This window comes from Grampus griseus (assembly GCF_964374135.1).
Source record: "Grampus griseus genome assembly, chromosome: 1".
Taxonomy (NCBI): Eukaryota; Metazoa; Chordata; class Mammalia; order Artiodactyla; family Delphinidae; genus Grampus; species Grampus griseus.
In genome coordinates, this window is record NC_139017.1 from 1,351,033 (window position 1) to 1,374,318 (window position 23,286).

General features: G+C 63.1%; 1 protein-coding gene across 1 annotated transcript; it reads left to right on the top strand.

Annotated features, from left to right (window-relative positions):
- Positions 1 to 10,540: 10,540 nt before the first annotated feature.
- LAD1 (ladinin 1) lies at positions 10,541 to 22,022 on the top strand (the record flags this gene model as incomplete). The annotated part of the gene is made up of 10 exons (XM_082647674.1): positions 10,541 to 10,863; positions 15,762 to 15,899; positions 17,010 to 17,814; positions 18,278 to 18,382; positions 19,156 to 19,199; positions 20,277 to 20,349; positions 20,437 to 20,574; positions 20,830 to 20,916; positions 21,184 to 21,255; positions 21,541 to 22,022. The coding sequence occupies 10 exons, from the start codon at positions 10,541 to 10,543 to the stop codon at positions 21,544 to 21,546; spliced, it is 1,791 nt and encodes a 596-aa protein (XP_082503800.1). The 3' UTR covers positions 21,547 to 22,022.
- Positions 22,023 to 23,286: the final 1,264 nt, after the last annotated feature.

The following is a 23,286-nucleotide window of genomic DNA, read 5'->3' on the forward strand; positions in this document are numbered from 1 at the left end:
AGCTCTGGCTGTAAACACCTGGGGGAGGGGGAAGGCAGGGAGCCTGTGAGGGAGGCTGTGCTGGGCTTCAGGCAGCAGCTCGGGGCAGCATGGAGGGCCACCTGCTCAGGTCCTCCTGGTCCCCCTGCCATCTGGTCCGGTGACACCACACAGCACAGCCTGACCGCCAGGGTGCTCAGCTCAGCCCAGCCTGACCTGCGGCTGTCAGGGGGCCCCTCCATTCCCAGCCCCTGGCCCTGCTGCTCTCACGAGGCCGTTCCCCCGGCTCCCCTCTCCCGGGTGCCCTGGTGTGCCTGACCCTCGGGGTGAGCAGTCAGGTCAGTGTCCTGGCCCAGCCAGGGGGATGCCCTGCAGTTCCACCCCGGCCACCAGGCAGCTCCTTGTTCACGCCTGCCCTGGGCTCTCCCATCGGGTCCTGGGCCAGCCCTGTCCACCTGCATCCACCCTCCCTGACTGTCTTTCCTTCACACTCCTGACGGACCATGTCCCCCAGGACTGATTCTGTCCCTAGGTGTGGCAGTCAGTTGTCTGTCCTCCAGGTCAGGTCCTTTCTCCATCCCGCTGACATCTGGGCCAAAGCCCGGTGAGGGGTGCAAGTCTGCTGGGGTGGAATGGGGGGCCTGGGGGCACCCCTCCACACACATGGAGGGCAGCGGCTCCCGTGGAGCAGAGACCAACGTCTGGGCCAGAGAGGCTTTTCCGGGCAGTGTCGTGTGACTCCTGAGATATGCCTACGAGGAAGCAGCTGGTCCCCGGCCCGGCCCTTGGCTTTTTGGCCGCCCGGCACTGGCCCCAGGAGAGGCTGGGCTGTGTGAAGAGCCCTCCAGCTGCCTGTGAGTCCCTGTTCTGCCCTCTGCTCCCAGTGCATTATCCACCATAAATGCCAGAAGCTGGGAGCAAAGTGCAGCACCAGGGGCCCCTGGGCCGGGGTCTGGCTCCCGGCCACGCAGCCGCCAGCCCCTGAAGGACCAGCAACCCGAGATGTGCTGGGGGAAGAGCAGTCTGCCTGGGTCCTTGCTGCAAACAGCTCAGTGGGCGGAGAGGTGGACGTGCTCAAAGAAAACAGCTCCTAGAAACCCGGAAACTCTCAGGCGCAGACACACCCAGACACACCCAGACACAAACACACACACACACACACACACACACACACACACACGCAGCTGGAGAGCCCGGCGGGGCTGGGCCAGGCACAGAGCCTGGCTTGGGTCTCACGCCTGGCAGCCACACACACGCCCCCTTCCCTGACGCACAGGTCACTGCGGCCGGCCTGAGTCTGTAGCGTGGCCTCCCCCCTCTGCTTCCTCTCAGCCCTGGGAGATCCTGGCCCCGAGTTGCAAAGGCAGTGCTCGGTTCCGCCCCCCAACTATTGACCTGGGGCCCAGCACGCTGGGGCCCCCACCCTGCCCTGCAAAGCCAGGCCTGACTCAGAGCAAACGCCTGGCGCAGAGAGCCCGTGGGAGGAGGGCCCTCTGGGAAAGGGCCCCTGCCCCACCCAAAGCCCTCCGGGAGGATGTCCAGTCCGTTCTGCTTCCTGGCAGGGCCAGACCTAGCCTACCCCCGTGCAACGGAGCCCTGAGTGGTGACGGCCAGGGGCTCTGTCACAGGGCTCCTTGGGGTGGCAGTGGGCGGGGCTGGCTTAGTTGTGGCCACAGCAGGGCCTGGGCGGGAGGCGTGGTCTCTGGAGAGAGAGAACCACGATTCCACCCGGTCCCCACTCACCACGCAGGGACCCAGCCTGGACACGAGCAGGGCAGAGCCTGGAGCTGGGCCCCACTGAAGACCAGCGGCCGCAGCACTCACTCCACTCTAGGCACTGCTCTCTGCACCGGAATTAGCTCATCTAACCTTCACGACACCCCATGAGAGAGGGACCACAACCACTCCCATTTCACAGATGGGAACAGTGAGGCACAGAGAGGTTAACACCTTTCCATGGTCACACGGTTAGTGAAAGAGGGGCCAGGACTGAACTCAGCTGGTCTGTTAGAGCCCGGACTCTTAGTCACGACTTAATAACATGCCTTACCAGAATCACATCATTACGTTCTCACCAAAACCTAAGGGGTACCTGTTATCTCAGATTCATTGACACATGAGGAGACGGAGGTTGGGAGAGTTGAAGTCACTCACCACGAGTCAAGGGCTGTGACAGCTGCAGGATGGGGACAGGGACCTGGGTCAACCTGCCTTGGCGGTCACCCTTTTCTGGGATCAGACTTGCCTCAACAGAGCCCGACCTGTAACTTTCCAGAAGGGATGTGGCCGGGGACCAAGGGCAATGCATAAGCACCTTGGAGTTCGCCTGTCCCCAGAGAGGAGAAAACGTTCAAATGAGATGCAAATGCACCCAAATGGACAAAGGGGCCGACTTTCTCCAACAGCAGGGACACGGACCTATAGCAGCCGCTGGTGGGGGAGCTCCTGCCTCCTGGAAGGAACGACCAGGGCAGAACGCCACCTGCTACACCCCTGCCTGCCCCAGAGCCTGAGGAGGCCGGCCGCCCCCCAGGTCTCTATATCCACGGGGCAGGAGGCCGAGCCCACTGTCTGTCTGGGGCCCACCTCGCAGCAGGATGGTCAGGGCAGGCCCAGGCTCAGGGCTGCAGGGACTGGAGTGTCCCGCCAAGGAGGGAGCCCGTTAAACATTAGCCCCAATGGCCCCCCACGAAGTGAGTCAGGCTCCCCGCAGGGCTCCCGGCTGGCCAGGTTTGTTCCAGGTGGGTGACCAAGCTGGGGGCCGAAGCCTGGGACAGGCCGCTGGGGCCAGTGCGGACGGCAGCCGCCTTCCTGACCCCAGCAGGGCTCCCTCCTCAGCAGCCCGAAAGCCGGCCAGCGGGCCCTCCGCTGGAGGTGGGTGACGGGGACTCTATCCCGAGACACACTCCTAAGCGGGTCCCTGAGGCTACCGCTGAGCAGCGCAGCCCCCATCTGCCCATGGGCCTGGTGCACGGGGCTGTAGCCGGCTTCTGGAGGCCCAGAGAGGGAGACTGAATTGCTCAAGGTCACAGCCCTAACCAGGGGTACAGAACAGGGCCCTGGACTCCCTGCAGGTGGACAGAGCTCTGGTCTCCCGGCCAGAGGCAGTGGGCCGGGGGCCTGAGCGGGTGGCCCACCTCTGGCCCCGGGTCAGCACCCACCTGGCTCCACCGGTGGACACGGGCTGGGTGAGCCCCACCCTCGGCTCTGGGCTCAGGAGAGAAGTATGGCCACACCTAAATGCCAGGGCAGGTTTTCCAACCCGGGAGCCCCGGGGAGGAGCGTGTGTGTGTGTGTGCGTGCGCGTATGCACTTGTGGCCGTCCCTCGGAAGGGGTGAGTCTGGTGTGTGTGCCCGTGAGGGTGGTGGCTTGCTTGCCCCTGAGTGCCATGGATGCCCACATGGCCCTCGTTTTAGAATTTTCCAGATGCAATTCCCCCGATTGGATCTCCGTGACCCAACTTTCTACTCCACTGCCCGCTGAGGAAACCGGGCTACTGCAGTGAAGTTTCCATAAAGCTACGTGCATTCAGTGAAAAGGGTTCTCCTTTTCTCAAGTATGCATGCCTTAATTCTATTATTTTAGTATCAAGATACCCTGTACTTACGGGGTGGGAGCACAGGAAGTGGTAATTGTTGTCTTCTAATTTCTTCAAAAAACAAAATGGTGGGGCTTCCCTGGTGGCGCAGTGGTTGAGAGTCCGCCTGCCGATGCAGGGGACACGGGTTCGTGCCCCGGTCCGGGAAGATCCCACATGCCACGGAGCGGCTGGGCCCGTAAGCCATGGCCGCTGAGCCTGTGCATCCGGAGCCTGTGCTCCGCCACGGGAGAGGCCACAGCGGTGAGAGGCCCGCGTACCGCAAACAAACAAACAAACAAAAACCCCACAAAATGGTGGCAACACGATTTGTGTATTTATATTTTAAAAAGTATTATTAGTTGGTGAAACCCAAAGCCAGGGAACCACTGCCCTGGATTCTTTAGGGTGTGGGTCTTACCTCCCAGTCACAGTCAGGCTGTGACTTCCAACCCCGCTGGCCTGGGGCCGGGGATCCCCTGGTCTCCACTCTGGCCTCTTTGGGGGAAAGGAAGCTGCCTTATGTCCTGTGTAGACAGGGGTTGGGGGCCGGGGAGTCCAGAGCCCAATGTCTTCCTTGGGAGGGGAAGAGAGAGGGGGCTTCCTCCTCCCACTGGCTGGGGAGTCAAAAACTCCCCTCCTGGACCAGGGGATTCCCAGGGTGATAAGCCCTGCCTTCCTGGATTCTCCCCAGGGGAAGTGGCCAGCACAGGCTCACAGTTACTAACATATGCACACAATTATACGGTGAACACCTCTGTGTGAGCCACTCATTTTAAGAACTAGGGAACTGCGATTCAGTATCTTGTAATTATCTATAACAGAAAATAATCTGAAAATAAGGAAGTAAATAATTATATAAATATATATGTATAGCTGAATCACTTTGCTGTACACCTGAAACTAACACGATATTGTAAATTAACTATACTTCGATTAAAACAAAAGAACTAGGTTATTGCAAATGCTTTTGAAGCCCCTGCACACCCCTCTCCAACCATGACACTTCCCCTCCAGAGCGCTGAGCCTGCGCTCTAGAGCCCGCAAGCCACAACTACTGAGCCCACGTGCCACAACTACTGAAGCCCGTGCGCCTAGAGCCCGTGCTCTGCAACAAGAGAAGCCACCGCAATGAGAAGCCTGCGCACTGCAACGAAGAGTAGCCCCCGCTCGCCGCAACTAGAGAAAGCCTGCGTGCAGCAACGAAGACCCAACACAGCCATAAATAAATTAATTAAAAAAAATTGCTTAGCACTCCTCCACTTGCGAATAGACTTGAGACAGTAGGTGTGGTTGCAGTTGGAGAGGATCCTGGGGCGGCGCTCGCTGGGGCTGGCTTTCTCGTAGGCCACCTCCATGCAGATCCCACACACCATGTCCTTGCTGCGCTGCACGGCAGACGAGAGCTCCATGTCCTCATGGGCCTCGAAATGCATGCTTCTGCTTTGGAGTTCATTAGAGGTGAAGGTTGCAAAATTCACCCCTGTGAAAGAACGAAGTGATGAAATACCACCATTTACTCACCTTTTCCCTGTGAATAGGCCTCTGGGTGGTTTCCGGAGTTTTGCTTCTATAACCAGTGCTACCGGGGATGTTCTGAGCTCCTGCTTGGTGCCCGTGGTCAAGGTGCCGGGCCGTCAGCACTTGCTGGTTTCCAAGTACACTCCCGCAGCAATCTACCATCAGGGTGACCCAGATCCTGGAGAAGAAGGGTCCTAGACGCTGAGAGGCTCCGACCCAGCCTCCCAGGTAACACAGAGGGGATCCCGGGCTGTCTGGGGTTTCCTGTTCTCCTTCCCAAAGCAAGTTAGTGCAATTCTGTAAACCTACCACGCCAAGCGCGAGTGTAGACACGGGGGCGAATGAAACACTCCTGCTCTCCCCAAGACGCTCGGGGCGTTGAAACACGGGCACGGGCACCCTGAGCACCACCCCTGCCCTTGTGATTGTCCCCTTCTCCCGCCCGCCCTGCACAAGCCCTCGGGTGCTGTGGAAAACGCAGGCCAGGCTGTCCTGAGCCCCGCCCCAACGTCCAGCCATGTGCTGGACAGCTCCCCGGGCTGCCCTTGGGGCCCTCACATTCCCGTGGCTCAGGCCAGGGCTGCTGCTGGCCACCTCACAGGGTGCAGACAGCCCCACGCCAAGAGCTCTCAGGCCCCAGGGGTCAGTACTGAGGCTGAGGCCCCTCGGGCTGAGGTCACCGGCCCCTCAAGGTAGCAAGTGGGCGTCACCTGGCCTTCTCCCCTCCACCCAGCAGCCAGCCCCATGACCACTCGGCCTTCCAGACCTCCGGCCAACCCCTCCTCCCCCTCCTCTGTGCTCCCGTCGCGGAGCACAGGCTCCGGACGCGCAGGCTCAGCGGCCATGGCTCACGGGCCCAGCCGCTCCGCGGCATGTGGGATCTTCCCGGACCGGGGCACGAACCCGCGTCCCCTGCCTCGGCAGGCGGACTCTCAGCCACTGCGCCACCAGGGAAGCCCAAGTCCTTCTTTTTTTTATGGACGTAAAAGTGGTCCCCTCGGTGGTGGTCTCCCCCTGAAGCCTGGTCAGTGTTGCTTTCAAAGTCTCGGGGGCCTTCCCACTCAGAGGCCATTTGCCTTGTCATTTTCAGCTATTGGGCAGGGTCATGGCCAAGTCCTAAGCTCAGGGCAGCATGAGGACCCCTTTCCTGGTGCCGTGACGGGCACACGGTGCTTCGGGCGCATGAGCCCTCTCCTTGCGGAACCACCTTCCACTCGAGACCCCACATCTCCGTTCACGCCCCATCCTGTAGCGGGTCCCTCGCCCCATTCTCTGATGAGTGAATTCCACTCAACGTTCAAGCCCAACCCAGATGTTCCCTCCCCTTGCAGGCACCCCCAGTCCCTCCACTAGAATTAATCTCTCCTGATGACAGTTTCAATTTTCATCACAGCCTGTCTTGAACACGGCTTGTATGTAAGGACGCTTAGGAGTACCTGTGTGTACCTATGCTTATGCACACGTGTGTGTACCTATGCTTATGCACACGTGTGTGTATGCTTATGCACACGTGTGTGTACGCACGATTAGGAGCACATGTGGCTGTGCACCAGCACGTGTGTGCCTCCACTGCCAAACTGGGACTGTCTTGGGGTCAGGATCTGAGTCCCCACCATCTTGGTGTCATTGAAAGCCAGCGCTGTTTGCTGATTGTAGCAGGTGGAATTATGTTCCCGCCCAAAAAGAAAGGTCAGTCCCTAAGCCCTGGTAGCTGTGAATGTGACCTCACTGGGAAATCGGGTCTTTGCAGATGTGATCAAATTTAAATGTGGTCGTATTGGATCAGGGTGGGGCTGTAATGCAAGGACTGATGTCTTGATAAGAAGAGGGAACTTTGGACGCGGGCACAGAGACACCGGGACAGTTCCCTGGGACTCTGAAGGCAGACATGGAGTCACGTGGCGGCAGGCCCAGGGTTGCCACCAGCAGCAGCAGGACGACAGATGCAAAGAAAGGTCCTGCCCTAGAGCCTCTGGAGGGAGCACGGCTCTGCCGACAGACTTCTATACAATGCCTGCCCTCAAGGAACTTTTGGGCACTAACACGCACATAATTCACTTTTCCTCACTTCTGGAGTTGTCTACGCACCAATCTTCCGTGTCTTTGGGTTTTGTGTCCATAGACAGGGTGCTGGAGTTTGGGCTTTTAGAGACACCGCTGACTCTCTGCTGGTTTCATGAAGTGTCCCTGGAAAGGCCAGGCTTCAAATGACTGGGGTCGTTTGTCCTTCTCTGTTGAGATGTCACCACTGACAAACCATGGGAAGGACATTCTCTAGGTCCCCAGGGGTCAGCAGGCTCCCCAGGAAGTGCTGGGCCCCAAATCCCAGCATCCAGGGACCTGGGTTCTCACTAGCCCCTCTTCCTCTTTCCCTGGAAGAGCCAGTGGCCCAGGGCCTGCCTTGGCCTCTGCAGGGGTCTTGTCAGCTCTCCCGCTGCTCACCCCAGGATCACCGGCACGCAACCACGGACTCGTGTGATCCCCACAACCTGGGCAAAGTATCATTCTACACACATGAGGAAACAGGAGATTTGCCCCACATCACATGTTTCATACATGTCAGAGCTCAAAGCCCCATCTCCAGGCTCCCAGTCCAGCTCTCATTCCTTGAACCTCACTCCTCACCTCCTTTGGCCAAGAAGGAAGGCTCCCTGGAGGAGGGGGCATTTGGGGACGGAGATGCCTTAGCAGGCCAGCTGTGTGTGTGTGTCCCAGCTTCTGCTTAGCGGCTGGCTTGCCCTTTACTGGGAGATCTCAGAGCTGGAGGGTATTGTAGAGACCACCAGCTCTGGATCAGTGCCACGGGGAGGCCAGGCTGGTCAGCGAGACCCAGCAGGGCAGACGCTGTCAGTTCCGCCTCCCTCTTCTCCTGCTGGTGCCTGGGGCTGCAACAGTTCTGATGCGTCGGGAAGATAAGACTCCACAACTTGGGGACTGACCATCCCTGGTCTCCCTGAGGCCGGCTCCCGGGCGGGCAGGGCAGCGCGAGTGGCACCGGTAGCCGGATGCGCACTTAAAGGGAGCCAGGTGGTGCCTCACTTGCTCCAAAACTCCACTGCTAGTTCCCTGTCCACTGCTCCCTTCCGGGGAAAGCCGAGCTTCCCCCGCCTGGTTCCACACCCAGCCCCCTCCAGCCCAAAGTCCAGACCAGCCTGCGAGGAGACGCCTCCGACGTCTTGGCTTTTTCAGAGCCGGAGGCACTCCAGGGTGTGCAGAATGGAACCCAGGCTCTCCTTTCGGGAGGGGTGGGCTTTGCCCCGGGCGTGCCTGCAGTTTTGCGCGCGGCGCAGAGGAAGCGCGCCCCGCGCTCTCCCGGGGTCTCGGAGCGGCGGGCCGGAGCTTAGAGTCGGGAGGGCTCTCCAGACTTCAGACGCGCGCCGGCTCCCACCTACCCGCCCGCCTCCCGTCTGGGATTCTCGGGGCCGAGCCGGTTGGCGGGCGGAGAGCGGGTCCGTCCCCGGGACCCGGCCCCGGGCCGCGGCACTTGTGGGAGGGAGCGGCCGGGCGGGCTGGTCGGACAGGTCCCGAGCAGGAAGTCCCCACCCCCGCCCCGCACCGCCCCGCGCGGCCCGGGCTCTCGTCCACCCGTCCGTCCGTCGGAGCATAGGTGCGGCAGCCCGTCCTGGGCGCGCGGCCGGGTGGCCGGGGCGGGGACCGGGGCGGCTCCTTCTGCGACGCGCCTACCCACAGGCCAATCCGGGGCAGCAGGCGGCGCGCGGCTGCGCGGGACGCAGGCCGGGGGGATAAGAGGCCAGGTGAGCCTACCTGCGCCGGCGGCGGGCGGGTTGCGCGCGGGGCGGTGCCGAGTGGACACGAAGCACGCGGCGGGAGCCCGGGCTCCGGCGACATGTCAGTCAGCAGGAAGAACTGGGCCAAGCTGTCCAGGTGAGCCCGGGGCCTGGCCGCCCCTGGGGGCCACAGAGTCGGGGCCACACCTGGCAGCTCGCAGGTGTTCCGTCTGCCCCACCGCCTCTTTCCTCCCCTTGGGAGCTGAGGCACAAGCAGGGTGCCTGGGGTGGGCTGTCGGCCCCTAGAGGCCGGTTCGGGGCACTGGGGAGGCGTTCTGGAGTTATGGCCCAGCCTCATTTCCCGAGAAGCCCCCTGACGGCCCGCGTTTCTCTGTAGAGAGTTTGAGGGGCCCCGCCCGGGGAGGAGGAGGGGGCGCCGCGCCAGGAGCGGGGCAGCACCACCGGGGAGCGTTGGTGAACAGCACCGGGGCGGGGGGGGGGGGGGAGACAGATGCCCTCCCACTGATGAGGCTCGCGTTCCGAGTGTGGCATTTCAGGGTGGGGTCTGGGCTGGGTGACCTCACCACAGCTTCTGCCCCCCTCTGGGCTTCAGCCTTTATTTGTGAGCTTATCCTCCCCAGGGCCTGGGCACTGGGTGTCGTATCCCTGCCTGCGGGACATCTGTCAGGGTCAGAGAAGCCTGGGGGCGTGTCCAGAAGGCAGCCCCCCTCATGTGGTTGGTGACCCCTGAACCCCTTGGGGCCACCCTGCACCTCCCCCCAGAGGTGCTTCCATGAGCATCTTCACCTGCGACCCCCCCCCCCGCACTGCCCCCTCAGGAGACAGGCCCACGTAGTAGATGGGAGCCCGGAAGGTTCTAGCGGGTAGAAGCCGACCGCTCTCAGGTGGGCGTGTGGGTGGAGGCCCAGGCTGCCTTTACAGGCACGGAGCTGCCCCCCCAGGCCTTCCCCAGCAAGGCCTCTGGCCTCCCCACCCCCTTCCCAAGGGCTCCAGAGCTTCTCCAGGGCCGCGGGCCTCCCAGACCCTCAGACCTCACTGCTCTGAAGCACAGTTGCCCGGTCACCCCGCTGCAGAGGGGCCCGCGGGGTCTAGAGAGGGGAAGGATACGCCCCAAGAAAGGAGGAGCTCGGTGCCCTAGACAGGGGCCCGGCCGCCTCAGAGGCTGGACACACCCAGGGAGGGTCTGTACTGTGGGTGGAGCTGGGGGTCAAGGTCTTGGACTCTGCGTGTGGGTCACGGTGCCGGCGTTGACTTGGGAGCGTCTCTGCTTCCAGGCGGGGCCTGTCTGTTGGGGTGTGTAGTGTGGACACGTCTGGGTGGATGGTAAGTTCTGACATTGCCGAATTTGGGCCTTGGGAGTCCGAGTCCATTTGGATGTCCATTGAAGACCACAGCGCAGGGCATTGGGCTAAAAACACAAAGCAGGGCTTCCCTGGTGGCGCAGTGGTTGAGAGTCCACCTGCCGATGCAGGGGACACGGGTTCGTGCCCCGGTCCGGGAAGATCCCACATGCCGCGGAGCGGCTGGGCCCATGACCCATGGCCGCTGAGCCTGCGCGTCCGGAGCCTGTGCTCCGCGACGGGAGAGGCCACAACGGTGAGAGACCCGTGTACCGCAAAAAAAAAACAAAAAAAAAAAACCAAACACAAAGCAGACATGGCTGAGTCAGGAGCCCCCGGTCTGCTGGGATGTGTGTGACTTTGTGTCTGAGACATGCCCGGATGTGTGTCAGGGTGTGCGCCAGGTGGCAGTGGGGCGCTGGAACTTTTAAAGTGCGAGCAGGGTCTGGTCTTAGCTGGTCCCCTGCTCAGATGGCCCCAGTCTCCCGTGGCTGCAGGGGGCGCCGAGGGGGGGTGGCGATCGCTAGGCAGCGGGAAGCCCCGGGGACCAGCCCTGGCCCTGCCCCCTGGCCCTCCCCAGCCCTGTGGGCAGACACAGCTGTGGCCAACGCTTGCCCCTGAGGCAGCTGGAGCCGAGGACCCTCCCGCCCTACTGCTCCCTGGCGAACAAGCCTCAGCTGGCAGGAGGGAAGGGCCGTGAGTCACTGTCAACGGAGGCTCCCGGGCCGTCCCGGGGTCGGGTTTGGGGGGGCGCTGAGCAGGGTGCGAGGACCGTGGCCCCAGACGGGGCCCAGGTGGGCAGCTGAGGGCCAGCCTGCCGCCTGTCCTTGGTGAGTAGAAATTCAGACGCTCTAGCCCTGGGGCGGGGCAGTGGTGAGCTGCCTGGCCGGGTGCCCTGGTCAGCAGCCTTGCCCTCTCCTCCCTGGGCTGGCCTGGTGAGGGTGAGGCTGGGCGGGCTCGTCGGCGGGGGCCCAGGGGTGGGTCTGGAGCAGCGGGGGGGGGGGGGGGCGGGATTAATCATCTCCCTGCCTGGGTCTTGAGCAGCCCTGCCACCTCCCGAGCTGCTCAGTTCTCCCTGACACCTCTCCCTAGACCAGCAGGGCTAGAAGGGACCTCATGGACCACCCGGCGTGGCCCCTCGTCACGTGGAAGGCCTGTTCCCCCTCAGAGGCTGCAGACTGGCCCAAGGTCACGCAGCTAATCAGAACTGCGTCTCTCAGCCCGGTGCCAGGCCTGAGCTCCCTTTTCTCCTTCCAAGTTCCGCAAATCCTTGCTCTTTGAGCCCCAGGCTTCCACAGAATGCTCTGGGGCAGCCTTCACACCCTTCCCCTGCTTTAACCAGGGCAGCTGAGCCTCGGTCTGTCGTATAATGGGTTCCTATGCGCGATTCAATTGGGGAAAGAAGGGTCCTCCTGGTAAAGCTGCCAGCACTTACACCCCTGCACTCAGCTGCTGCTGACTGCGAGGATAGAGCTCAGGAAGCGTGGCCCTTGGGAGGGAGCAGAGCCAGCTCTGGCCTGAGCAGCAGGGCAGAAGGTCTTCCAGAACTAGTTAAGGGAGAAGGAGGTCCCTTGCCCTAAGAATGGAGCCGGTGAGGTCCGGAGTAGGGCGGCTAGCAGTCCTACCTGGAGGCAAAGAGAGGGATGTGTGTCCCCAGAGGAGGGCCAGGAGGTGGAGGAAAGGGCTGTTGAGAGGGAGCTGGTGGCGGGACGGCCGCCCAGGGCTGCGGCATCAGCTGGTGACAGTGGCTGGGACTGCCCGGGGTGCGGGACCTACACGGTCCACCCTGGCCTGGCCCTGGCGCCCGAGAGGGCGACGTGTTGGCGGCTGGGTTTCCCCAACCCTGCTTCCCCAGGCTGCGCCACGAGCTCAGGCCTGTGCTGGGCTGGAGGGTCCCACGCTTTCCGAGGCCGTCCCGGACCCCTTGCTCCCCCTGCCTCTTCAGCTGCTGGGCTCCCGAGAAGGTGGCAGGACATCCTTCCCGGCCTTTAGCCGTGTGCCTAAGAGGCTGGCCTATGTTGGAAGCTTCGTTCCTTCTTTTACTGGCTGGCCCGTCCTGGGAACGTTATTGACCCCCATGGCCTCAGAGTCCTCACCTGCAGAATGGGGGTGACCCGCCCGTCCCACAGGGCTGCCGGGGGCCTCTTATCAGAGGTATCTGGGAGCCGCTGGGAGCAGCGCCCAGCGTTGTGTGAGCACATGTCAGAGCCCGCGCTCCTGCCCTTATTTATTGATCGGTTAGTCACCGTAGTCAACAGGTACTTGTGTGCTCCTGAGTGAAGCCCTTCGTTGCTGCTTGTTTGTTCCTGGGGCTCCCGTGGAGCCGCCCAGAAGCCTGGCCTTCACCCCTCCTGCCCTCTCCTCCCCATTTTCTCCTCTTTAGAGGAGGAGCTCTTTGCTTGGTGGAGACAGCGTTTCTCCCGGGGTGGGGGTGAGGGGTGACCACGTCCCCTGGGTGAGCGACGGGGTCTTGGGGCAAAGCTGGGGGTCACTCGAGGACGGGCCCCAAGACCCTCAGGGCGAGGACCCGCCTGGGGTGAGTCACTTCCCGAGACCAGGCTCTGACGGATCACACACCGCCTTGTCCCAGGTCCCACAAACACACAGGTGGCTCCCCTGAGGGGTGAGGGGCCTGTGCTCAGGCCCAAGGCATCCTGGGGGCTCCAGCCCAGATGCGCCTGTCGAGGGAGGTGCCCCCGCTCGGTGGGCCGGCCTCCCTCGGGGCGGCGGGGTCCCTCAGCTTTGCAGGGCACGGCTGGCCCCACACTGTGCACTCGGTTCGGTGGGTCCAGAGGAAAGCGAGCTGAAGTGGACCTTTCTCCTCTGGACCCGGGCAGCGAGGAAGGGGTGGGGCATTGGGGCCTGGCCAGAAGGAACCGTGGGTTCCCGTGGAGTGAGTGAGTGAATGAATGAATGAATGATCATGGAGGCCCTGGGGAATCTGGTTTAAACCCCGTGGTCAAGGCCGTGGGTCCTAGATTGGAGCCCTGCCCCATCCCCACGCAGGTGGAGTACAGACCTGAGGAGCGGGAGGAGCTGAGGTTTTCACCAAGAGCTACCCTGACACCAGACTTGGGCGGTTCTGGAAGGTTGCCTGGGGCGATGGGCGGATTGCCATTCGGGGGTGCCTAGGATTTGCTCCCCCTTTGCGCTCTTGCTTATCGAGGCGGAGATCTGGCGGACCCCGCCCACCCAGGGGGGAGGAACGCCCTGCCCTCCGAGGTTGACACTTGCACTCGGTTCCACATTTGGTGGCGCCTGTGCGTTCCGCGTGCCGTGGTGGATGCGCCCCGTCCGGTGGTCTTTTCTCTCCCTGCAGGGCAGCTTCTTCACACTTTCTTTTCAAACCTTTCGTACCCTCTCGCTCTGCCTCATTTGCCCATCTTGAAAAAGAAAACATGACTTAAGATCTGTGTGTTTACTGTACGTAAATGACACCTCAATTAAGACAGCAATCTTGGCCTCCACGTCCTCCTCCAGCTACCGTCTCATCTTGGTGTCTTTTCTTCTCGTTAAACCTTCTCAGCAGAGTTGCCGGCCGTCACCAGCTCCTCTTTCTCGGGTCCCCTTCTCCCCTTACTTGTCCAGTCGGGTTCTTTCTAAGGGTCCGGAAGCCTCTGTGCTCAACACTGCCTCCTGGTGGTCTTGCCCTTCCAGCGGTGTGGACAGGGCTGGCTCCTCTCCAGCTCAGCTCCTCCCGGGTTTCCTCCCGCGGACATCTCGCCAAACCCCTTCCTCCCTAATGGTCCCCAGCCTTCTAAGAGCAGGTACCAGGAACTGCTCAGGCCAGAAAATCTAGTTTTCCTTGATTTTTCTCATTTCCTCGCCCCTCATCCCCATCCAGCCCATCAGCAAACCCAGTTGGCTCTGTCTTCAAAATGTGCCCCGAATCCATCACTTTTCCCATCTCACGGTCACCACCCCAGGTAACATCACCGTAGCTTGCGCCCTGGCAAGGCCCCCAACCCCCACCCCCAGCCCAGTCCCTCTCCTTTGCCTTCTGCAGTCCTGTCACCATACAGCAGCTGGAGAGGTTTAAAATAGTGACCATAATAAGTCTTACCATGTCCCCCTCGGTGTGAAACTATCCAGTGTCTCCCCACACCCTGGAATAAACCCATGCTCTCCCCCGTCCCTTCTGCCCTGGCTCCCGGCCCCTGAGCACAGCCATCCGGCCGAGGCCTGTGCTGTGCTACCCCCTCACCCCGGAACGCTGCCACCAGACCCAGCCCCTCTGGTCCTTGGGGCCCTCTCCGCTCCAGGCGCCTTCTCTCGTCCTCCGTCTCTTCCTGATGTTTTGTTCACGGGCGGGCTCCTTGCTCCCTGTCTGACTCCCCCACCTGGCACGCGCCCCAAAGGGCAGAACCCCGTCGGGCTCCTTCCCGGTCCCCGGAACCTGCCTGCCTGTAGACAGTGCTCAAAACGTGTGAGTTTAGTGACGATCAGATCAGCAGATGTGATGCTGGACTTGGAATAAAAGATCAGGGCCGTCGTGTGGGTGCTCCTCTTGGGGAGGAACACGGAGGCAAGGAAGGGACCTGCCTGCGGGCAGGAGGGCCAAGCAGAGGCCCTTCTGACCGGTGCCCCAGACATCACTGGGGGGCCACTCCCAGCCCTCACGGCCTAAGCTTCTCCTGCGGCTCTGGGTGAAGCATGGCCTCCCTGCCCTGCAAGCCCCCACCTCTGACCACCAGGCTTGCTCGTCCCTCCCCTCTGCCTGGGCCTTGGGTTTCTCCCGGCCCTGGCCTGTCCCCCTTCCTGAGATCCAGCCCACGTTCAGGCTCTGCTGGGGCCTCTGCTGACGCTGCGGCCCCAGTAACCCTTCCCTCCCTGCGCAGAGCTGGGTGGCTACTGGTGGACACACTTGTCTTTCTCAGTATTTGGCAGGTGTCTCCGAGGCAGGGGCCCTGCCCTGGTCTGTGAAGCCGCAGTTTCCGACGGGGCGCTGGCCCAGCACAGTTCCTTTGGGATATTTGCTCTTTGGTTGGGATGGAGGGTGGGGATGGGTTGGGGGGAGGTAGGTGGATAAGGATGACGGGTGGGCAGGGCGGTGGAGGTGATGGGGGAGGGCTGTTTGCAGGGACAGGAGGTTGGGTGGCTGCGTGATTGACGGCGGGGGTGGCTGGCTGGTAAGCCCTGTGATGCAGGAACCAAAAGCAGGGTGTGGCCCCTGCCCCCGGCACCCGAGAGCTGGTCCTCGGGAGCCAAAGAGGCTGCCGGGGCTCCTGGGAGGTGAAGGGAGTGCTGCCGGGCCCTCCCCGGCTGTAACCGGTCTCAGTGGGGAGTCTCCCCCTCTGGAGAGCCGAGAAGTCCCACAGGGAGCTGTGTAGCTGAGGTCGTTTCTCTGCGATTGTCCACTGAGGGATGTCATCTAAGTCCCCGGACCAGAGAGAGAGGGCAGCTTGTCAGGTTCACCCACCTCCTTCAGGCAGAGCTGCACCTGCCCTCCCACATCCCTGGGCGCCGCAGAGCAGGGGCCCCCATCCACCTCGGGGGTCCAGGGTGGAGTCCAGCCCAGCGCCCCCCTGGGGGTGTCGCTGCGTAGGCTGGGGTGGCGGGCCATGTGGGCTGCACTGACCCCTGTCCCCCCCTAGCCTGGCCAGGCAGTGGACCCTGGAGGACGAAGAGGAACAGGAGAGGGAACGGCGGCGGCGACACCGGAGCCTGAGCTCCACCACGGACGACCAGGTGGCCCAGCCGGCCCAGGACGGAGACGCGGCGGCCCCAGAGAGGTGCGGGGGTGGGGAGGCGGTGTCCCGGTCCCGGATGACGGGCGGGAACCAGGCTGGACTTCCGTGGGTCCTACCCTCACCAGGACAGCCAGTGAGACCAGTGTTCATGAGACGCGCAGCCTTTGCTGGACGTTTTGTGAGCGTAGCTCAGTCCTTCCAGGCTCCCGAGAGGGAGGGTCCTGACCCGTCTCACAGGTGGAGAAGCTGGTCAGAGAGCACACGGGTTGTCCACCCGGAGAGCGGGGGCCACGGGTGTCGTCCACATCTGTCGGGCCCCGGGGCCAACTCTCTGCGTTCAAGCCGGCTGCCTCCCTCTAACCCGGACCCTCCGTGGTCCGCCTCTGACCGCAGGAGCGCGGGGGCCGGTCTGGCCACCAGATCTGAGGGTCGAGAGGGGAAGGCGGAGAAGGGCCTTGTTCACCGGATGCTCCTGTCTGTCAGGACGGCGCCCGCTCCTGCCATGAGTCTCCTCTCGCCTCCGAACAAGCCCAGTCTGCAGGCTGGGAAACAGGCTCAGACAGTGAACTAACCTGCTAACCTGCTCCAAGTCGCACGGCGAGCAGGTGGTGGGGACGGAAGAGGCTCCTTTGCTGGAGGCTGAGGGCCCTTGTTCCCCTGGGTCCCCCAGAGGAGGGACCACAAGGTGTGCGTCCTGAGCTGCACGCAGTGGCTGACAGGGGCCGGGAGGCACGTCAGAGGCCTGGGTTCTACTCCCAGCTCCACCGCCCATTAGCTGTGTGACCTGTGCCAGCTCCCTGGCTGTCTCTGGTCCTGATCTAAGCCGCAAGGGGCGGGGCCTGGCACAGATGAGGTGTTTGTTGAGTGGGGCTGAGCATGGAATGGTCGCACCTTTCAGGGGTTTATGCATTTCTTTGAAAAGCATCATGTGCTTTGTTCAAAGGATACCTCAGAAGCCCGATGCGTAAAGCAGATAAAAGGGTTCCTGATTTAAGCGATGGTGGTTCCGGCGGGGCCCTCGGCCTTCCTTCCTCGCACCTCCCACGTGGCCCCAGAGGCATCTTCACTGGGTCGGAGGGCACCCCAGTGTCTCTCCCACCTCTGCCGGCCTCTGACTCTGTCTCCCGCCCCATCTCCCATCTTTCAACTCAGACTGCCGAGCGTGGAGGAAACGGAGGTCTCCCCCCAACCACCCCTAGACTCCAGCGGTGAGGACGTGTGGGCCGTCCTCAGGGCACGGCAGGAGCGGAGGCAGAGGCAGCGGGAGGCGGAGGTCGCACAGGCCCCCGTCCGGGAGCAGCTGGACACAGAGGAGGAGGATGGCGCGGGCACTGGGCAGGCGGGGCAGCTGCCCCCAGCGCCCGAGAAGGAGATGGGGCTGCTGCTTCGCCGGAGACTGAGTCGGGAGCGGCAGAGCTCCTGGGTCCGGGAGGAGGAGAGCTTGGTGGGCAGGGAGCCGGGATGCAGCAGGAAGGGGGACTCAGAGAAGCCCTCTGCCCCAGAGAAGACATTAGCGCCCGAAAAGAGCCTGGACTCCAAGGAAGTCTCCACCTCCGGGAAGACTGCCAGCCCTGAGAAAGTGTCTGTGTCCCAGAAGATTGCAGTGTTGGAGAAAAGAACCATCTCGGGAAAGACGTTGGTTCTGGAAGAAACAAGTGTCTTGGAGAAGCTGCCCTCCCCAGGGAAGACGTCGGACTCAGAAAAGAGACTGACGTCTGAGAAAGCAGCAGTCTTTGAGAAGACCCCGGCCCCTGAGATGCGGCGGGCCCCAGCGAGGGCGGCGGCCCCAGGGCAGCCCCGGGCCCAGGAGCGGCCAGCCTCTGCGCAGAGCCCGTCCACCCCCAAGGGGCAGGGGAGGGCCGGCCCCAAGCAGGAGCCCCCGCCCTCGGCGGGGCTGCGGGGGCAGGGGGCAGAGCGTCCGGCTGGGACTTGCCACCTCCCACCCATCACTCTCCAGGTTGGCGGTGCCCCTGCCCTCCCGCCCCCCGCCCTCCGCCCTCCGCCCTCCGCCCTCCCTTCTAGTCCTGTCCTCCCGCCTCTAGGCCGGCCTCGGCAGTTCCCTCTCCCTACCTGCTCCACCACGGTCAGGATAGCGGACCCGGGGGCGGGGGCGTCAGCTGTGCACCGGGGAGCACCTGGTACCCCGTGCCGCATCCTCAGCCAGGGCCCAGACTGCAGGCCCTCGTGGACCCGTGGGAAGCCTCAGATCCTTCTAGAAGTCCCCCTGAAAGCCCTGCCTCGTGGCCTGGCCCCGGGACTGGGTCCGCCCTCCCCACAGCAGAGGGGCAGGAGGCACGGGACTGTCTTGCTACCTGCTTCCCCCTGCAGCTCCTGGGATGGGCCAGGCCAGTGGTGCCCCGTGGCAGCTCGGGATTGGGGTGCCCTGGCCTTCCGTGTGACGCTCCCTCTTCTCCATCCAGTTGAAAATCCCCAGCAAGGAGGACGAGGCGGACACACCCTCGCCCGCCCAGGCCACCTACAGCAGCTCCCTGAAGCGCTCCAGCCCCAGGACCATCTCCTTTCGGGTGAGGCCCGGGTCCCTTTGTCTCCCGTCCGCTGGAGGGCATGCCGAGGAAAGCAGCCCCGTTACGGCCCAGGGCCCTGGGTTAGACACCAGGGACGTTGTAGCAGACACAGGGCTTTTGGGTGCCCGACGGTGGCCGAGAGCAGATGCGGTTGGATCAAGTGAAGCACCGGTTAATGGCTGGAGGCGGGTGTGGACGAGACCCAGCAGCCCCAGGTGGTGGGTACAGCTAGCCTGCAGGAGGGCGGCGCAGGCGGACTGCGGGGAGAGCCCCTCCTCCGGGAGGGCAGGTGGGGGGAGCCATGGGCTGTCCCGGTGCCTGCCGCCCTGCCTTGCCCCAGGAGTACAGATCACGTGGACCGGGGCTGGTCCTGTCGCTTTACGGCAGAATTTACTCCTGGTTTCTCTGTTGACTGAGTCACTCACTCACTTTTTGACGGTCCGCGCGCTGTGCCAGGCCCTGGGGAGAGGCGGGAGACCTGCTGCCGGCCGGTGCCTGTCCCTGCCCTGCCCTACGGGGCTCGGGGTGGTGGGGACGCAGGCAGGAAGCAGGTGGTTGCAGCTGCCCCAAGAAGACCTGGGGGCGTCAAGGAGGGGCTGCTGACCCGGCCTGGTGGGTGGGGCCGTGTCCCAGACCCTTTAATGGGGGTTGGACTGGGGGTTGAACGGAGGTGGGGGGGAGGCCCCAGGAGGGGGATGTGTTCTGACAGCTGAGCCCTCCCTTGAGGAGGCCGAGGCTGACCCCACTCGTGGGCACCTTCCTTCTCGTTTCAGATGAGCCCCCGGAGAGACCACTCAGAGGCAGCCTTAACCCGCAGGTCAGGGGCCCGGAAGCTCTGTCCTCTCCCATCTGCTCCGTCCTGCTTGTGCTGCAGGGTTAGCAGGAGGGACTGAGGCCCGAGATGTGGCGCAAGGGAAGGGATGGGGGGAGCTGCTTGGAGGAGGCGGGGCTTGGGCGGGGCTGTCCCGAGGCACAGGGGTGTGGAGGGAGACTGACCAGTGCAGGAACGGGATGAAGCCGCTTCAGCAGGCGGGGCGCCCGGGACTCTGCAAGCTTGACGAGCGCTTCCACCTCCCCCCTCCCCCTGCCTCCGCCCACAGCGTCCATGCAAGCGGCTGGAGGACTGTGTGTTTTTCTAAACAACAACAACAACCACAAATGGGGTCTGAAGAGTAGCTGTGCTCATGCGTTGGGAGTTTCATGCTCATGCATTGCATCCGTCTGCCCCCAGACTATCTCTAGGGCAGCAGTGCTGGGCGAGGACTGGGAGTGGGGATGGGTGCTGGGGTACAAGGTGGATGAGACATGCTGCTGCCCTCGAGCAGCTCACATCAGACATGAAATGTGCAAGAGCCCCACAGCACGGAGGTGCCGGGACGGGCATGGGAATGGACGGCTGGAGCCCCTCATGGCTGCGGGAGCTCGGCCCTCAGAGAGCTGGGGACTCTGTCCCAGAGCGATTGGCATCTGAAAGGACTTGAACTAGAGGGAGATTTCCCAGCAGGAGGAAGCTTTGAATCGAGGGGACAGCATGAGGAAAGGCATGGAGTATGACCCACACGGTGTCCGGTTGGCCGGCTCCTCGGCGTGGTGTCAGGAGGGCAGGCACCGCCGGGTCATGAGTCTCGTACGCTCGTCCGGTGGCCTGAGGACAGGTTGGGGTTGGTCAGGGGTGGGGCAGCCTGGTGGCCGGTGTCCTGCTGAATGGACTGTTTCTAGGGAGGACAGGGGAGTCCCCGGAGTCTGTAGATCGTCACTTTGGCCGAGTCATCATGGTCTCGCTCGGCGACTGAGGCCACATGCCGAAGCGCTGGGGGTGTGGGCGCAGGCCTGGTCTCCCTTGGGGCGGGGGGGTCTCACCTGGCTCGTCTTGTCCTACCTTTCCGTCCCACAGCAGCAGCATGAAGATCCCAGCCAGCTCCTTCACACTGGGCCAGAAGCTGGAGAGATACCACACGGCTGTACAGGTGGGTGGGGCCGGGCGCCTGCCCTGCGTGGTGGGCGTGGTCAGCGCCCATCCTCAAGGGTCAACGGCTTGTGCTCTCTGCTTTCAGAGCTCGGAGTCAGTCAGGTCTCCGGGCCCCTCCCGCGCCGAGTTCTTGGTGGCTCCCGTGGACGTCGCCAGCAAGCGCCGCCTCTTTGAGAAGGAGCTGGTGGGTCAGGGCCGGGGAGGAGCAGCCTCCAGCCGGAAGGTGAGTGGCTCAGGTGTCTGCAAATCCCGGCCCCTGGTCTGGGCAGTGCCAGAGCTCTGCGTCTTCGTGCGTCAGTTTGGGAGAACCTGCCGCTGACTTGAGTTCCCTGCCACTCGTGAGCCCCCGTCCCCCTGGCTGTGCGCACAGCCCCAGTGAGGGGGGGGCGGGCCCGGCGCCCTGGGCTGGATGGGTGTGGGCAAGGTACAGGCCCCTGGAGATGCCCACCCGACCCCGACACGGAAGCTGTCTTTTCAGGAGAACTTGCGGCTCTCGGGGGTTGTGACATCGAGGCTCAACCTGTGGATCAGCAAGACTCAGGAGTCAGGAGATGGGGACCCGCAGGTACCTCCTGAGGCCTCACCACGGGCCCTTTCCTGGCAGAATGACCTGCCAGAGGGGGGGCAGCCCCAAAAGTAGTGGACGTATTCTGGGCGTGGGAACGGGGTTGGATAAGCCTGCGGGCTGGAAGGCAGAGAGGAGGAGGAGGGTCTGGGGTCCTCCCTTGGGAGGGGGAGGGGTCTGGGGTCCTCCCTCGGGAGGGGGAGGGGTCTGGGGACCCCTGTGCCGTAAGCCTGAGCCTCTGGTCTCCACCCTGATGCCTGCAACGAGGAGGAGCAGAAAGAGTCGGCAGCCGCCAGGAGGATCCAGTGGAGGAAGAAAGTGGACTCCCTGGATGCCAAGGTGAGGGCAGGGGTGGCCGCCCTGCGGAGACGCCACATGCCCAGCGCCACTCACACCGACTGGCCTGTTTGCACAGCCCCGTTCTCAGGCTGGGTTGTCCCAACCTGGGGAACGCTGGCTGCACCCTCCGCTGGCTTCGCTTCCCCACAGCTGTGCAAGCCCCTACCCCCCTCAACCAGCAGATCTGGGGCCTCTGGCCCAGTGTGGGCGCGGGGCTTGGGGAAAGGGGTCCTTCCTGTCCAGCCCTAGGAACCCGTCTTGTGCTAATAGCCCTTTGCCCTGTAGGTGTGAGAAGCCTTGTCTCATCACCCCGCTCCCTTTCTGCCTTGGACCTGGGACCAGGAACGTCGGGGGCACTCCGCCAGCTCCTTCTCTGCCCAGCCTCTGGGGCAGGTGTGCCTGGCCCCTTGTCCTGCTGTGGGCACAGCGGATCCTGGGCCCCAGCGCCGGCCTAGGCCCAGCACGACTCTCGTCCGCACCTCAGGCCTCGGCGTCCTGTCCAGAGACGGCTTTTCCTGCTGGCCCTTTCCAGGGACAGGGGCACCGTCCTGCAAGAAGCCCCGGGTCCCTGCCTGGTCCGAGCCCAGCAGGTGTCTCCGTGTACCTCTCAGAGGCTGGTCCATCCACTTCGGCCAGGCTGGAAGCATCGCACTGTCTTCCTGGGCCCCGTCCCCTGCTTTGTTCTCCCTCACATCCCCACCTGGTGCTCTGGCCAAGCCATCGTGTGCTCCCCTCCCGCTGTTCTCAGGAAAGAGGTGATAAACTCATTCACTCTCAGGTGTGAGTGACTGATAATACTTTAAAAACGCTTCCTTCCCGGAGGCTTTGCTGTTAATGGGGACCGTCCGCAGTGTGCGGGGAGGGCTGTTTTGGCGTGCAGGGGGGAAGCGTTGCCCTCATCACTTGTCCTCACGTCTAAGGGGGTTGCTACCCAGTTGTCTAGCATGGTGACTTGAGGGGGGCAGAGCTGCCGCAAACAGTGCCAGGCCTGCAGTCACATCCCAACACACACGATCCCCAAATCTGGTCCTCTGTTCCTCTAACGTCATGGCTCCTGTGGACTTGGCAGACACTGGGCCAGCTGAGAATCTAGGACAAAGCAAACTCAGAAAGCCTGGTGCCTGTCAAAGCCTTTTGTGCTGTAGTGATAAAGGTAGACGTGTGCGGACAAGCATACGTGTCTGTGTGTGTATGTGTGTGTGTGTGTGTGTGTGTGTGTATTTTCTTTTAATCGTTAGAACTAAATTAGAACGCTGTTCCCAAGTGCCCCGGAGCCAGCTGCGGGAACACGGGTGCAGAGCCCACGCCCCCTCTACCCCCGGCCTAGGCCCACCTGGGAAACCCCAGGGCTCCTCAGAGCACAGCTGGAAGGGTCACCAGGCCCCCCAGCCTGTGGGGCAGACACGGCCAGCCTTGTCCAGCCTCTGTGATTCTGAGTGAGGCTCCTGTCTTGCATCCTGGGGTCCAGGGCACACGAGGCCCCGTCCGTGACCCCAAGCTGGCCCGCCTCCCGCTGGTGGGCTTCCTGTGGCCGGCCCTGTGCTGCCCGGAGCCGGGGGGCAGCAGGACCTGGAGGGCCTGCCTGGGACGCCCGCACCCACTACCGACTCGAGTTCCAGGACGAAGCTGGGGGCGGGGCAAACACTGCCCAGAGACGCGGGCCCTGCCAGGAGCTCGGGGTTCAGACAGGCGACCTGCAGGTTTTTGAATGCTCTCGTTCTAGACTTGGGAAAGTCCCAGCAGGTGAATTTGTCCAGCACAACTGTCCTCTAAACCCTCCCTCCAGCGTGGAGACCCGAGAGCGGGCCGAGGGGCTCCGCTTGGCCCTGGGGATCTGGGTGTCCAGTAGCTGTTGCCCTCGGGGGTGGAGCCCTTGGTGCCCGCGCCCGCGCACTGGGGTGCCCATCAAGGGCCGACTGCCGGGCAGTGTGTGGGGGACAGCACCCCACGACTCCTGCCCCCTTGCACACGTGCATCCCGCCCACGAGGACCCTGCACGCACCCTTATTGGGGGGTGGATGCATGCCCAGG